The sequence below is a fragment of the Mastomys coucha genome, unplaced genomic scaffold (assembly GCF_008632895.1).
Source record: "Mastomys coucha isolate ucsf_1 unplaced genomic scaffold, UCSF_Mcou_1 pScaffold7, whole genome shotgun sequence".
In the NCBI taxonomy this organism is placed as follows: Eukaryota; Metazoa; Chordata; class Mammalia; order Rodentia; family Muridae; genus Mastomys; species Mastomys coucha.
In genome coordinates, this window is record NW_022196913.1 from 87,249,053 (window position 1) to 87,266,172 (window position 17,120).

Sequence of the window (17,120 nt, forward strand, 5' to 3'; positions counted from 1 at the left end):
ATAAGGAATAAATGATATAAAACTGCCATTCCATGGTAAAATTTTAGTGATGATCTGAGATTAACATAGGATTATAACCTCAGGGGGAAAAAAACCCAAAGTACTCAGAAAGGCATCCCAGGGACATATTATCAGAGTTGTTCCTTCTGGTACTAGTGCATCCCTAATGAGTATCAGGGATTTTCTATTTTCTTCTTTATTATATTACAAGAAAGAAAGAATGAGTGCTGGGAAGTTAACACAAACTGTAAATCTTCCACTTTGCAATAGAGTATCAATTCTATACCCAGAAGGCATAGGAGAGAAAAGTCGCCAGACGAGCAGCCGTTTATAATCCCAGCATTGGGAAGAGCAGCCATTTATAATCCCAGCATTGGGAAGAGCAGCCGTTTATAATCCCAGCATTGGGAAGGTGGAGGTAGAAAGAGCCTGGTGCTAGCTCACAAGCCAGCCCAACCTACTTCCCTAGTTCCATGACACAGAAAGGCCCTTGTTTATTTGTTTGCTTCGTTGGTTGGTTGGTTTGGTTTGTTTGTTTGTTTGTTGTTGGATGGAATCTAACGAAGTCTTGGGAGCTATACCTGAGGCTGTCATCTGACCTGCACACACAAACACACATACTTGCTTACATAATCACACACACACACACACATAAATAAATAAGAAGGAGGAAGAAAGAGGGGCAGAGACAGAATTACTTTAAAACACTGACTTGTGATGTCATGTGCAGCAAATCACTGTGCCCTGATAATTACCACACGTGTTATTGTAGGATTTAAAAACTAAGCTGAGGCTACATCGTGGAGAGCACAGAGAAATGGCCAGGGAACATATGGAGATGCTTTCTTTTATTTGCACCAATAAAAGTGAAACAATGTCTCTGCCATATTATCTCAAGTTTCTAAATTTATGTACCAAAGTGTAAAGCTAGATTATCGATGTAGTAGGAAAAGGCATGGGTTTGCTCTTATATAGTCAGGATTTTGACTCAGAACTGGGGAAAATATTAACTTTAGTATATGGTCCTTTAGTAAACATTAAACCTACATCCTTACATATTAAATTAGTACTAGGCGACTAGCACATGAACTTTACTGAATAGCTTGTTGGGACATGTTTCAAAATAACATAAATCAGTAGAGCAATACACATGAAGGAATAGGAAAGTGTAATACAACAAATTAATTATTTTAACCTTGTATAGAAAAATAATTCCACTGAACTCTTATGTAGTAAAATTAGCATTGATGGGATGCTGTTATTTTCCTCATCTGCTTCTTGTATTTCTTTCTGTTAGTTTTTGTGCTACAAACTAAAACATGTTTTAACCTGATATATTTATCAAAAAACTTGTGTTTTGTGAAAACATATCTCCAAATAAACACAATAGGGAATAGAAAACCATCATGTTCTTTAAGTTGCATTTCATTATTTTCCACAGGAAATAAGTTCAAGCTTATTACCAGGGATCATTGAATGAACAGGTAAAGAATTCAATTTTAAGGAGTATTATGAAGTATATGAAGTATATATAAAGACAGAGAGGAGCTGTGAAACAGAATCTTAGAAACAGTAGATTAATAAGCAGAATTTTTTATAATGCATTATTTTATATATTTGTACTTACACTGTGGCAAAAATGCTTGTGAGACTTTTCTGCTGTGTAAACTAGTTAATATCAATTAGGTGGACAGATGAGAGCTAACTAACATTTTAACAGAAAAGTAGATCCTGAAATATGTCATAAGATGGACAGTTCCAAATTATATCAATAAGGTGCTATATTTAACTTTCGTACCATAAATTTTATTATATAATTAAATATGCACAACATAAAATATATAATATATAATAAACAAAGGTAGTGTTACCTGTGTTGATACTATCATAAGAACAGAATCTCACCAAATGACTAGAAAATGTCAAGAGTTGTATGATTGCTTTTATAGTGTGTTTATATAAAGCTGATTTGAAATAAATCTCTACGTCTTCTTTGAGAGAAGGGGCAGCTCTTTATATTTTTACAGTCTAAATAGGGGCCTGAATCAACCAATATGGACCTCAGTAGATTACTGAGTTCAGGGTTTGCATCCTCTTGTAAGTTTTGTAAAAATAAAATCTATTGTATTCTTCAAAGCCTAAGTTAGGCTACATAGCTAAACATAATGTTATTCTAATAAAATATAGTGAAATAAATTAGAACTTTACTCAACAATCATTAGAAACAATCAAATTTGGAATTTACATGAGCTAGTGGTGTGCAGCATAAGTTAATGTGTAACATCTGTAACATTCTTCTGGGTCTTCAGGAATTTTGTGTTTTGCAATAAATGCATAACTATAATGTAAAGTGTTTCTAACACAGGAAATTTCAATAGTCTTTGAAAAACTCAGATACAAATAAGAAGTGAACTTCAAACTGTTGCAAAGTGAAAGGGATTCCAAGGGATTAGTGCATTGGTAGTATATTAAAAGAAAGTTCTAATATTTATTTATGATAGTCATCTATGAATAAATGAATGACTGTTGCTAAGGGAGTACAGAGATTGAATATTTTCTAGAGATTTTCAATATGATCAATTTTAAGTTTGCTGTTTTGTCTCATTTAAAGTTAGTTACCAAAAGAGCTTAAACATTGCTCAGATAGTAAGTGCATTTGTTGCTCTCCAGAGAACCCTAGTTTGGTTCCAGCATCCATGTTGGACAGTTTACAAATAACTGATAACTTCAGTTCTAGACTCTCTGACCTATTCTAGCCTCTACATACATCCCCATGTGTTACATAGACAGACAGACAGGCACACACACATACACACACACACACACACCACACAAAAATATTTTCTTTAAATATTAACAGAAAAAATATTCAGGTACTAGAAGAATTTATGGATAAAAATTTTTCATAAGTAATGGGAAGGAATGGAGAGCTGAGGCTGAGATTGGTTCAAAGCACTTGTTGCTCTTGAGGAGGACCCAAGTTTGGTTCTCAGCAGTCACACAGCCGCTCATTGTTCCTGGGATCTGGTGCCCTCTTCTGGCTTCCATGAGCATTGCATGAATGTAGTGAACACCATGCATGTGAACCTTCATACATGTAAAATAATAATAATAATAATGATAATGATAATGATAATTATAATATAATAAAACCACGTAAGCACTAGACAGAAATTTAAGTCTGGTTAGCATGGGCCCATGAGCATTTCCATTACAAATTTTATTTAAGCTGTAGGCTAAATAAAATTTAACCTCACACACACACACACACACACACACACACACACACATACACACACACACACACCCACACACACTAGCAAGCTGGATGTAAATTTGTTTACACAAAGCATTGAAATTAGTTCAGCTGCTTTACTTTAAGCGTCAGCCAAAAGAATAAATGAGAAGAAGAAGAAAGGCCTACTCTAGCTCTAAGTGTGCCCATACATGAGGAAAACCTAAAGTTTCCTCTGGATTTAGGCCACTCACTCCTAGTATTGCCAAGAAAGGAAGTTGCTTGTTGGGTTTGCTTCCAGGAGGTTCTGTCGCCTTTCTTTTCCCAGGTCTTCACACTTTGATCTGTTATCTTGCAAATGCAGCCCCTAGCAACACAGAGCTAGGGACTAAGAGAGGCTAAGCGCAGTTTAATTTTGTTTCCCTATTTGAAGACCAGTCAGATCCTCCTTCTAAAAGCAGTTGCAAAATTTACTTGTCTGTGAGAAAGGTTGATTCAAAACTGAAAGCAAATGCAATATCTAAACATTTCAGATACAATAAATAAATAATTACATTTTAAGTAACTAACAAGAGACACATGTTATATTCACTTTTCTGTAATAAATGTCTCCTAACTGTAAAATTATATTTTTAAATTATTGGCTCAGTTGATAGTCTTAATCATGTAGGTATTATTTTCATGGAAAAATGATAAAAAAGGAAGATTATTTTTCTCAGATTTCCTTTAAATCAGACAACCTCTATAGTGTAAACAAACGAAATAATTAGATCAGCTATCCCTATTTAAAATAATGTTTCAGAAACTAGAGTAAAATGAAAGCAGAAAGCACAGCTGACAATTCTGTTTTGTAACATTAATGAAGAAATATGGAAGGACGAGAAGGAAACATGGTTTTTGATAAATGTGCCACCTCCTAACCACGTTCATGAACTTGAAATCATAAATTAATGTGTAATTTAAAAGTTCAGTAAAATCACTGAATGATTATGATATTATCCCTTTTTAAACTGGAGAATTTGGTGTTTGGACACTTGCAACATCAAGTGGAACTCTGCCATGCAGAGGCACAGAAAATGCACGAGAGATATAATGGAGCTGCACCTTCACTCATGACATTGGGCAAAACCTGAGAGGCCTAAGCACATATGAAAATATATAATTCTATTTGTGAAATATATAATTCTATCCATGAAAAGCATGACACTCCGTACGGATGTTCTCTGAATTGCTCGTGGAAGAGTATTAGGCACTTCTCTGAGTCTTCAGGTTTTTGTATTTATTTACTTCTTTGTTTTTGTTTTTGTTTTTGAAGCAATGTCTCTCTACTTATCCCTAGTGATTCTGAAAGTCAAGGTGTAGACCAGGGTGGTCTTGAATTTACAGAGATTTGTCTGCCTCTGTTTTCCTAGTGCTGGAACTAACAGTGCATGCTACAATGCCTGGCTTGAGCCTTAAAATTTAACAGGGAGGTTTAGATGACATTTCTGAATATATAACTAAAAGAATGAGAATGGAGCTCGGCCCTGTGAAAGTTCTGTGCCCCAGTGTAGGGGAATGCCAGGGCCAGAAAGTGGGAGAGGGAGGGGTGGCAGGCATGGGGAGGGGGGAGGCAACAGGGGTTTGTTTTGGTTATTTTTGTTTGTTTCTTTGTTTTTTGGAGGGGAAACTGGGAATGGAGAAATTTACATGTAAATAAAGAAAATATCTAACATAAATAAATAAATACAAAAAAAGAATGAGAACTTTTAACTATAGAGTTGAGAAAGTGCAATTGTTATAGTTATATCTGAAAACACAACTCATGTTTTCACAACAAAATGCCTATTTTGAACAGTTGTGTAAAATTAGATCATATATTTTTATTAGCTATTTTCTTTATTTATATTTCAAATGTTATCCCCTTTCCTGGTTTCCCTTCTGAAAACCACCTATCCCCCCCTACACTCCCCCCACTTACCAACCCACTCACTCCCGCTTCCCTGTCCTGGCATTCTCCTACACTGAGGCATATTTTATAATGATCATAATGTAAAATTGGGCTGTCTAAGTTCTAAGTTATCCTTCCAAGTTAAGATTGTCATTACCTGCATCCTTACAGTCTTGGATCTGTGTCCTCTGAAAGGATGCCTTCAAAAGGTCTTCCTTTGCAACTGCTCCTCTGCATTTGGGGTTAGGCACAGCAGTTTTCTTCTCCAAGAAGCTGCTCTGTCACAAACCAGTTAGCTTTAAACCTTTAAACCGATATTCATGAGACCCCTCCAAATAGAAAGTGAGAGGAAATGAACTAAATGGCTTGGAAAGTCACTTATTCTAAATGTTGTTTCTCCTTCTATGTGAAAATATACAGCTAGATTGGATGTTTCTAAGTAAGACTATCCACTTTGCAGAATGAAATAGGTTTGGGGATGGAATTGTATTATTAATATTTTTAACACTCTGAAAAAATTATTAGCTCTTGCAAATAAATCTTAGAAAACAGACTAAATGGAATTTAGGAATGCTTTCATTCTTAAAACTCTATAGAAATTGGTAGGAGGTTAATGTTAAAAATAACTATTTGTTTAATCTTATGGTAAGATTGGTAAATGTTTTGAACTAATAGGTTGATATATATATACATATATATATACCACATGATTCATTCATGCTGCTTCTTTCATTCAAATTTTTACTCAAGATCAATGTGATAGAATCTAAGAATTATCACTAATGTGATCTAAGAATTATACTCTTAATTTGTTTTTACCTCTGTGCTAGATTTTTCATTTGACAGAGGAATTGCAATCTCAGGCATTATATTAGCAATCCTTTCCTAATTATTGTTTATAGAATTGCAAAATATCTTCAGTGCCTGTTGTATTAACACAGAGGCAGCTGACTTAGGCAAGCTATGTAAAAGAAGTAGGTAGCTGAGAAACAGAGTTACCTGGTAATGTAACTGCACAGCCGCTGTGTATGTATGACAGGATGGTGAGTCCGACCTTTCTTGTGAATTAATTTCTCTAAGCTCCAGTGTTTTCCTTAAAACTGAAGAAATATGAATACACATGTTTTAGATTTTGAAAATTCTATGAGAGTTTAATCCTTCTTTCTCCTTTTGCTTAAGCATAAGCTAAAAAGATCCTGTCCAGGCTTTGCATATCTTATACAGGAGGAGCAGTGTACCTTATAAATGAAGATAATAATCTGAACTTATGAGAACAGAACTATGACATAGATGCTTGTTTGAAGTTCAGGACTGAAAAAGGAAGGAGAACTATTGTTTGAGATGACCTATTGTTTGTGGTACATAAAAGGTACCACACATAAGAAGTGCAAAAAGTATACTAAAAACACCTCCCCAAACATGACAATGCCTGAACCTCTGTATAAACCAGTTACCCCTGACATCCTGGAATTATAGTCTAACTGGAGTGCCTACTGTATGGCTTTAAAACTCTCTTCAAGGGTAGCCTTTTACAATGGCTAATATGGCATAAAGGAAGAGCTTTATATACTGAAAATAATGAAATCAGCTTTCATGGAAATAACCTGCTGTGTGTTTGTGTGTTTGTGTGTGTGTGTGTGTGTGTGTGTGTGTGTGTGTGTGTGTGTGTATTACTTACTTTCTGCACATTTCAACTTCTCAAGTTAGCAGAAGTTGTTACCTTCCTAGTTTTTTACTCAAATCTCTTTTTAAAAAAATGAAAAGTCCACATGCTGGAATTATGAGATTAACCAAATAACATTATTAGGTTCATGAAATTTTTAAGGTAGAGTCATAAACAATATTTTCATTTGCTAAGTAAGATGAAAGAAACTGTACCTATTAAAATACAGACTAGAAAGGACTTATAGCTCTTATGTAGTATGACTAAACTTTAATAAAAATCCATGAGGAAAATAAGAATTGATTTTATAGATTTACATTTTAAAGAATAAATTGTTTCCAGAATACAAAAACAAGTTTGAAACATTTTAAGAATACATAAATACTAACCTATAAACTGAATTCATTTGTGGAGCTATAAAGAATAACAGTCAATTATTTTTAGAAAATACTTTTATATAATTAGTACATATGTTGTTTCAATCTTTTATTACATTATTTATTATTTATGTGTATTCTTTAACAAGCCTGTGTTCATCTCATACCCACAGCAGCAGCATTTGTGTGGAGGCTTGGGGGGAAATTCTAACTGTTGCTTCTCTTCTTCGAGCATTAAGGTCCCAGAATTTGAACTCAGGTTAACTATCTTAGCAGCAGGCATCTTTCTTCACTGAGCCATATACATGATCTTGTATCAGTATTAAGAATATCCCATGCCATTAATCATCTCATTTTGTCCTCACCTAAGCCAGTATTTACCATTGCTTGTATATTTTAAACTACATATATGTAATGATACATAGTTTTGTGTGGTTTCAATTGTTATCCAGTGCTTAAATATAAAATTTTATTGTTGATTATTTTATTTTGTACCATCTAAGCTAACAGAAATAAAATTGAAAAGCTATAAAATAAAAAACATTGAACATTGCATTGTTGCTAATGTTCAGTAAAACAATCTCATGTCAGGAGCCAATGCCCATTTTAACCTCAGAAAATGCACTGCCACTTTCTATGTAGGTGTACTTATTTATGATATATGAAAAGACTCTCCTGATATTTATGAGCATCTGTAGTCCTCTGAATATTATCATTTGTGTCACAAAGAATAGATAAATCTATATAAGTATGCCAGTCAATTGGTATTCAAATTAATCCACATAAGAATGAACAGATGATATTAGTCCAGAAGTCTGGTTAGCACTTTTTTTTCAAATTCTGTTTGTTCTTCTCTAGACACATAGACCCAAGGAGAGACTTACATGATAAAATATGACCAACAGGAATTGCAGAATATTGCTTAGGAGTTGGGTAGTCGTCAATGAGTACTAAGAACTAGTAAGAGGAAAATGTACTCATTGAGGGAAAGTTAAGGACTCAGGGGATAACAGATGTAGACCCTTCTTTTTGCACATGCAAGTTTAATTTAATGGTAGTTCTGCCAAGCTCTTGGCTACATACTTGATTCACATAAATCGCCTGATTCAATAAGTCCACTGAAAAATACAATATTTTATAGAAGCATATGAACAGTGCAGCTGAGGCTTAGAAAATTTGATTTCTCTCTATAAAGGTCCTCATGGCATTACCATTTCAAATGTTTGTGTGTATGTAGCTCTAGCGCCCTGGTTTGTTTGTTTGCTTTCCTAGTTCACTAGAGTGCTTTTCTTTACATTTCAGAAATCATTGAAATTAACCACTTACTTGAGCCTATCTTCTGTAAAACAGGATTCAGTACTCTGCTGATGAGAACCTGAGATTTTTGTTTGGCAGAAAAGTTTCTAGAAGATACTGGTACCCTTTTGTAGAGAAGCCTTGAAAATCACTGCAGTAAATGTGCCTATGAGCTGACAGGGTAATGATGCTATAACTGATGCCCCCAGAATCCCTCTGGCATTCTTCATATCCTTCTGCAAGAATACTATGATAAAGCTATAAGGTTAGACATTTTAGGACTTTTTAATACAATTGTGGGACACGATTATCTTCCATAGAAAATATTAACCCTGCGAAATCCTGAGATACAAACAACAGCCTATAAAATCAATGATTTGCTAAGCCAGTGTTTAGTTCATTTTCTTTCACTTTCTCTGTATTTGAAGGGGTCTTGTGAATTTCTATTTAAAGCTTACTGGTCAGTGACAGAGCAGCTTCTTGGAGAAGAAAACTGCTGTGCCTAACCTCAAATGCAGAGGAGGAATTGTAAAGCAAGGCCTTTTGAAGGCATCCTTTCAGAGGACATAGATCCAAGACTGTAAGGATGCAGGTAATGACAATCTTAACATGGAAGAATAGCTTAGAAATTAGATGGCCCACTCATGCATCATGGTCATTCATTATAGGACCCAATTCCACCCAACTCTTATCTCACAGGTTCAAATTATTATCTGGAGGAACAGACTGAGAAGTGCAGGGAAGCTGATCATAAACATAAGATGGTGAATTCTGGAAAATATTTAAGGAGTTAGTTTCCCTTAATGATATTCTGTAACTTGTTACTCCAAATGAGAACAAATGCCTAATCCAAGAACTAATACAGACAAGCTTGTGTGTGCTTGGTAGTGAATGGGTCTGCACACACACAAATCACTTACTGGCTCACTCTCACAGTAAAAAGATGAAGCCTATAGTTAACGTTCCGTTCCTGTTCTGTCACTACCATGCCCACATCATGCAAAATGGTGATGCTCATTCTATCTGCAAACTGCACTGTGAGTAAAAAGAGAGAAAGCAGTGATATCTAAAGTTAAGTTTTATTCTCTATGTGCTGAGCATTGAATGGTGTTAGGCTCTGTTGCCATCTCACACATTGCTTCTCCTTACTCTTTTAATTTGCAATTTGTTTTCCTTTGAACCCCTGGAAACTTGAAATTCATGTAAAAGAGGGCCTAGTTTCTCAAATAGTCATCTTGCTAAAGTGCCAGGTATCTCAGTAAGAAGACTTCTCAGGTTAAAATTCTCAGACAGCAGCCAGGCAGGGAAGGATAGGTCGGCAATTCCAGCACTTGGCAGCAGATTCAGGTAAGGTCAAGAATTCAAGGAAGCAGTTACACAGTGAATTTGAGACCAGCTTGAGCTACATGAGACACTGTTCTCTGCAAATATAAAAGTTAACCACAAATAAAGTAGTGGAGTTTTTGACACTTGTCAGACTTTCTGAAAACTCTTAAGGATAAGTACAAGAATTCATCTCTTGGGAGACAAGAAGTATATCTGTCAATAAGGAAGGGATGTGTTCAGCTTAGTCCCAGTCCCCAGGCATGCACACACACACACACACACACACACACACACGTTTATTTTCATTTAAAATCTTAGCAAATATCTTATTTAGTGCCTTTTGTTTCCCCAGCAGCACAAAGGCATTGCTGGCTGCCTCATGGAATAATTCTACTGTGTGTAAAACCAGGGATCTGCCATTTTCTGCCAGTGTTTCCTGCCTGTACCAGATATGCGTCCTTCAAATTTCTGCAGCTACACACACCAGATGAGACACTAGCTGTTCAGAACAGGCAACCTTGATGGCCCCTGCGACAAAGTCTGAGATCTGTAAGTACTTAATTCATCCAGTGATTCTTCCTGTTTCTCCTTGAGAGATCCCAAGGGAGCTGCTGTGTCCTTTTCAAGATGCTGAAAGCTGCTTCTTTCTTTTTGTTTTTTTTTTTTTTCCCTCCTCACACATACTCCTGCAACTAAAGCTTGTAGGAGTACTACTTCCTGACTCTCCCCACACAGAACATTCCAGAAACCCCTGGACTGCAAGTGGGCCTTTGTGATTGCTTCCAAGGAGACAGAAATCTAGGAAATTTCAGCTCTGAATTTCAGGAACCACAGAAACTGTCCCAGGACATAATATTGGACTGGCTTTTGGAAAGTATTGGTGCTAAGTCTGCAGGAAGGAGTGGCCTTCAAGAGGAAGGGAATTCTCCTTCTGCCTAGGTGGTGGTGTATACAGAATCTCCATTTTATTTTCATTATGCAGTGCACGGCAAGCTTTATAGACTTTCTTTCAGCAATCATCTGGCCACAGCAAGAGAGCAGGGAGACCCCTTGGGGTCTCAGATGACTTGTGCTCTTTGGTTCCTCTCTCACTGCATCTTCCCATCCCTGCCCCTGCCCCCTTACCCTGGAACTCAATTTGAGCCTTTTGCTGTGCTTTAATCTCAGAGTTACCACTCCTTGTTGTCTTTTGCCTCAAAGCACTAACAGTGGGAAGGTAGAGGATCTCATAGATGCTCATTTAGGGATGTCTCCACATTTTGTCTTCCCCTTCCCCCCCAAGACCTTTGGATCTCCTAGAGGGAGTGCTTCTTACAGAAGTCCTGGGAGTGAGGACAGCAGCTGTCTGTTTGGAGAAACCTGCCTTTATATCCTTTCCTCTGTCCAATCTCAAGACAATTGTGTTATCAGAACAGGAGACAACCTGGAGCATAGGGAAAAATTAACTTGACATGAACTCCAAAAAGCTACACAGTCAGATATGTACACAGTCACTTCTACAGGGCCCACTGATGGGTCTTGGGTGCAATTCCTTATCCTCCTTCCTATTAGCCATACACACACACACACACACACACACACACACACACAGAGTCAGGAATCCATTCTTAACCTGGTTGAATCTGTAAAAATTTCAATTCAAAAGTTTTGATTTTAAGAAAAAGAAATAAACATTCACAAAGGAAATGGAAAGGGGGGGTATACCTCCCCCAACTGTGGAAGGCTTCAGAAACAGTGCTTAAATCTCATAAACACTGGGATTACTGCCTTCCAGCAGGTGCTGAATGGTGCTAACCTTGAGACAGGAGTAGGGACAGGGGAGAGTTTGGTGAATTCTGTTGCTGATTTTATTATTTTGTGTGCACAGTGTATTCCTTGAGAAGCTCTCTCTAGATACTCTGCTTGGCTCCCCCCTCCTGATGTGTCAGATGAATGTGTTAAGATTGGAAAGTGAGACTCTCCTTCCCTGAGGACATCAACCTGGCTGGGAACTTTAGGAAAGACCTACAGGGCACAGGCAAATTGAAAAAAAAAGCACAGCTCTTACTCTCCCCTGCTGCCTTGACACTGGCTTCCAGCCAGCAAGAAAGAACTGGGGATCCTGTGTTGGGTACTCCCTCCTGCAGAGCCAAATGCACTGTGTCCTGGTCTTTATGTATTGGAAGTCCCAGAGCAAGCAGGAAGGCTCATCCTTCCTGAAGTACAAAGTCCAGGAGAAATCCCCAAACACACATCTGGAGGGAGAGTGAGACACACAACACCCAGCTCTCTCACTGTTGTGGACAGAAATCTACACCACACGGACCTTCTGCACCCCCTCCTCCTGGCACCCCTCCCCCATCATTTTAGAAGTGTGAGAAAGCACCCCAGAAGTGTCTCTTTACATAGGCAGGACACTTAAGATTTAGGATTTACAATTTCTTTCTAGGGGAAATCCAGACGCCATGCAGCTAGAGGATGCATTTCAAAATTCTCTCTCTCTCTCTCTCTCTCTCTCTCTCTCTCTCTCTCTCTCTCTCTCTCTCTCTCTCTCCCTGCCTCCCTCCCTCCCTCCCTCCCTCCCTCTTTTCCTCTCTTCCTTTCTTCCCCTCCATCTCCTTCCCTCCCTCCTCTTTTTTTTTTCCAAGCTAGAAGGAGATATAGGCAAGAATGAAGCCTAGGCTGCCCTGCCTGTCTGCCAGTTTGTCGATTTAGGTGGATATAAAAAGCTCCAGGGAGTTGGTTACCTTTTGAGCCCCACCAGAGAGGCTCAGGCCTACAAAAGATCACTTTCTCTTCCACCACGAGGCATTTCCTTTCCCTGAACCTCTGTGTCATAGCTCTTGCACTCCGAAGGGAGACGACTGAGGGGTGAAAACTATAGACAGATGGTAGAATCATGGTGTATGAAGAGGTTCCGAGAGAACACTGTGCACCGTGGATTTCCTGACATTCGCCTATGCTAAAATTTTCAGAAACATGCTATGATTTTCTGTGAGCCTTAGGTGCCCAAAGGAAACAATGTGAGAAACAAAAGAGGGATTAGAGACTAGAACACACAATGTGTAAGACAATGCAGCAATCTCATTTTTAAAATAAAAAACCTTGTAGGTGAAATTAAAATTGAAACTGGAGAAATAAGACACTATCAAAATGGGCCCCTCCGGGCCTCGGAGTGAGCTTGCAAAACAAAGAATGCACGCAAGTTTGTCGGAATTGGGGAATAGCCTTGCAAAGTATAAAGTGTCAGACTTACCATCTAAGTACCAGAAGTATGGTAATTAAAAACTTTATTACCATTTAAAAGGTTTTAATGAACTGTGTACTCTTGATATTGGACAAGACCAAAGATGACTATGACATGCAACACCTTCCCAAAGTCCCTAAAGCTTGGAGAGACTCAAAGGAGACAAATTATCTCCCTCCAAAGTGTAAGAGTTGTGGATGAAGGAGAAGTGTCTCCTACTGCCAATACTATTCAAAGCAAATTAACATTCCTTTCTTTTCCTTCGGCGCATTTTCTTCGTAAAATACGGTAGGTGCTGGCAGCCAGAGCTGAAATTGCAAGCGGCCCCGCTCTGCTTCTCTGGCTGACGTGCTCTGCCGCTTTGGCAACTCACTCCTTCTAATGTGCCCCCGAAACGTTTTGGCTCAACAGGTATCTCATGAAAATTCGCACTTAACCCTCGGTCATCTTCTTGAAGGAGACACTTCTACGTTTCTTCCCTCAGCCCGGGCTGCTGCTGGCTGACCGCGACTTCTCCACGCGGAGCCGAGCGCGTGTCTAGCAGGCAGCCCCAGGGCCATCCATTAACCACCCACTCCGAGTGGCAGGAAAACTAAGCCCAGACGTGTCTCTGGTCGCACACCCGGCTGGCGACGAAAACCCCTTGTAAGCAACCTGAAACGGGATTTGTGCAGTAGGCAGACTAGTTACATCTACAATGCTTCGGACAGGCGTTTTGTTCCCAGAAACACCACACACACACACACACACACACACACACACACACACACACACACACACACACACAGCTTTAAATAGCAGGTTGGGGCCACACACGGATCAGGGACGACTTCTTGGCATTTAGAGATGTCAATTAAAATTCGGAACAGACCACCCATCATCGGTCATCGCTGAGGAAGAGGTAACCTCTCCACTCCCCACCTCCCCAAACATGAATTATCATATCAACTGAATGCAAATGTGCTGCCTTCTGCGAGGGGACAGCCAGCTGCAAGCTGGACAATAAAGTGTTTCATAGAGACGCGGACCGATTGCGGTTCAGAGAGGCACTCCTTTACAAAGGAAGAAGCGCCCAGTTTGTGCTGATTGCCTTGGTGCGCCTGGGCCAAAACTGCCCCTCCACCCCTCAAGGCACCAATAAAGCAAAGCAGGGTTGGAAACTAGCTTCACTATGAGCTCCATCCCCCGTGTCTGCTGGAGCTGCTGCGACGATAGAGAAATGACTGTTCAGAAACCATGGCATGAGTCATAAACACCTCCCGAGTATTCTTTGCAGCAATTAATGGGCAGTGGGGTGCAGAAGTTGTAGGATAGCTGTGGGTCTATTTTGTCCCCCAGACTGTTCTTTCTCCAGTGATCCAACTGTCCCTTCCCTTCCTGCTTAGGAATAAATTTTCCATCCCACCCGCCCCCACTCCCTGTCTGTGCATGTGACACTCATTGTACCTGTCTGAACGCAGAGACTTGCCGGGGATTTTCTTTTTGGTCAGCTGCTAATGACTTTCTCCCTACCTTCATTCATCCTCAAAGGTGGATCTTTCGCACTTTGTGGCATCTCAGCCTTATTTTTATTTTTTATTAATTAATTAATTTTTTTTTTTACCAAGCATTTAACAGAGTATCCCTAAAAGCTCCCCTACATTTATCCTTGCATAGGAAGCCACGTAGAAATAATTCAAATTTGTATGCAGACATTCATGTTGCTGTGACCAAGCTCTGGAAGGCTCTGTCTCCTAATGTATTTAAAACCCATGCATTTCTAACATGTTGGTAACTTTGCTGTCCGAAATGGTTAAAAGGCACTCACGCCAGTGTCTTCAATTAAAAAAATAAAAAAATCTGTGCAAAGCATCAGACCCCACGGATTCCACTAGAAACCAAGATAATCCTCACCACTTAAAAAAAAAAAGTCTTGCAGAGGAATTCTGCGTGGATATCCACTAGTTAGAGGCTATAGGAACCAACTCACGTATTGGTTTGAGCATACTGCAAGAATATTTATTGAGCACAAGCTCAATCACCGCATTGAACGCCAAATCTGGCAAGCAAAATGCATTTCCTATCTGAGGGGAGGAAAAGGAGCTGTGAATCAACTCCTTCATCAGTATTGTCCCTATTATTTTATCCGTGAAAATTGCAAACTAAGCTTGCTAGCCTCTCTCAGGCGGCAAGTCAAGCCCATCTCCACCACAGAAGAGGGTACCCCCGAAAACAGACCTACCTTTTACACAAGACACCGTCAATAAAAAGACGAGGTTCCAAAACGTAAATCCACTTTTAATCCCCATTTTCTTCTTCAGGATGAAGTCTAGGCGGCCACATTTAGCGCATCTTCCCGTGCCAGGCTCCCGGGGTTTGGATTCCTTTGCTCTGCTTTCTCCTTTGCGGCTCCCTTTCATATTATTCGCGAGCTCTGGATTCTGGCTCCTCAGCCCAGCGCAGTAGAGTTGTTGCTGTTGTTGGTGCGCGGTCACAGCTCGGAGTGAATGGTGTTTCTGGGATACCACAGCAACCTTGACGAGGACTCAACCATCTCTCCAACGGGGGCACAGAGTCTCCGCTACTCCGGATTCTGTCTTTTCTTTTGCGTTTTTTCCCCTCCACCAAAATTAACCTTAAATCTTGCTCTTTACAACCTACACCAGAAAGCACTAGTGAGCTTCTAAGAGCCCAGCTCTGCTCTCTGATAAACTCCCCACAATATTTGAAATCTCGGGGCTTGGATTATTTTTCCCCCCGAATAGATCAATTCTGCCTGCAAAAGCAGTTCAAGAAATATTATGTTAGTGAGCTCTCCATTGCAGAGAATATAGAAGCATGCTAGAGGAGAATTTTGAAAGTGAAGATCTGCGTCGCTTTAGGAGAAACAGTGAGGATAATGAATTGGGTTCCATCGATGCCCACGTCGCTAGAATGGGGCATGTGTTACTACAGTAGTTGCTTATATCCCAGACAGCTTTAGACATCTATTACACTTTGATTTAATCCAAAAGGGAAATCACAGATAATTTATTTGTACGCACAAATTTACATAAGAGAATACCAGGGTGTAAAAACCGTGACAAGGGTTTTATTATTTGGTAAGCATATGTCACCCGTGGCTGAGGCTGGGGTAGGGTTGGGAGGGAAGTCAGAATGTTTCCCTAAATAGTTCATTTTTTTATCTTGCCCAACCTCCTTGTAGCCGGTGTGCAACAGCAGTTAAACCAGTTGTGCCTGTCGTTGATATCTAGAGAAAGCTAATTTTCCCTAATTCTGAATTGATCTCAAATATGTAAATGGGAGGTTTCTTTCAAAAGGCAAAATGTATATGTCTATACATTTGGACTTGGCAGCCCATAAACCAGGCAAGGGTTAAGACTGAGTTAAGAAAGAGTTCTTGCGCCATCTACTGGCCATCTCCAAGCCTCCCGCTTCTCCTTCACATCTAAAGGGACCCTGTTGTATCTCATATTGAGGAGATCAGTCCCTGAGTGTTTTTCTTAGGCATACTCATTTTCGAATCTTTTTTTTTCCAGGCCAGATTCTAACCCAAATATTTTAGTGGTAAAGTTCCAGAGACCAGAGTCCATATTGTCGATCTGACCCTTTCGAGAACTTGGTGCTAGCTCAAGAGTTAGGTAGGGCTGCAGTGCAGACTCTGGAATAGGTAATTGCCAGTGCCTGTCCGTGGCCCTATTTGCATGCAGGGAAGGATGGTGGGGAGCGTCTTTGTGTATCATTCAAACAAACGGACTGCACTGTCTTGAGTTTTCAGCTCCCCACCCTACTCACAAATGGTGAACCCTGCCCCGGTGCAGTATGCAATCACCCTGACCAGCCTTTGTCCCTGAGCTCGCCTTGGAGCTGGCAGCTCAGTGGACCAAAGGCAGTTGCGTCTGGAGGGAGTTCTGCTCTGGAAAGTGAGCACCCAAAAAAGCGCCCACAGTCGTCAAAAGCAAGTGGGTTCAACCTATTAGATGGATTCTCAGCTGCTCCCTGGGAATGTAACATTTTGTGTGAGTCTGCCATTGAGAGAGAGAGAGGGAGAGAGAGAGAGAGAGAGAGAGAGAGAGAGAGAGAGAGAG

General features: G+C 39.5%; 1 protein-coding gene across 6 annotated transcripts in view; it reads right to left on the minus strand.

The window, feature by feature from the left end:
- The window catches only part of Csmd3 (CUB and Sushi multiple domains 3), a 1,179,548-nt gene extending 1,163,478 nt beyond the window's left edge, over positions 1–16,070 (minus strand). For 3 of the 6 annotated variants that reach the window (XM_031358940.1, XM_031358939.1, XM_031358938.1), the window contains exon 1: positions 15,275–16,069. In XM_031358940.1, coding sequence (XP_031214800.1) covers positions 15,275–15,452 — 178 coding nt within the window. In that variant the 5' untranslated portion in view covers positions 15,453–16,069. Of the gene's footprint in view, positions 1–15,274 lie in introns of all 6 variants that reach the window. The other 3 variants (XM_031358937.1, XM_031358936.1, XM_031358941.1) reach the window with 2 other exon arrangements.
- Between the last annotated feature and the right edge of the window lie 1,050 nt (positions 16,071–17,120).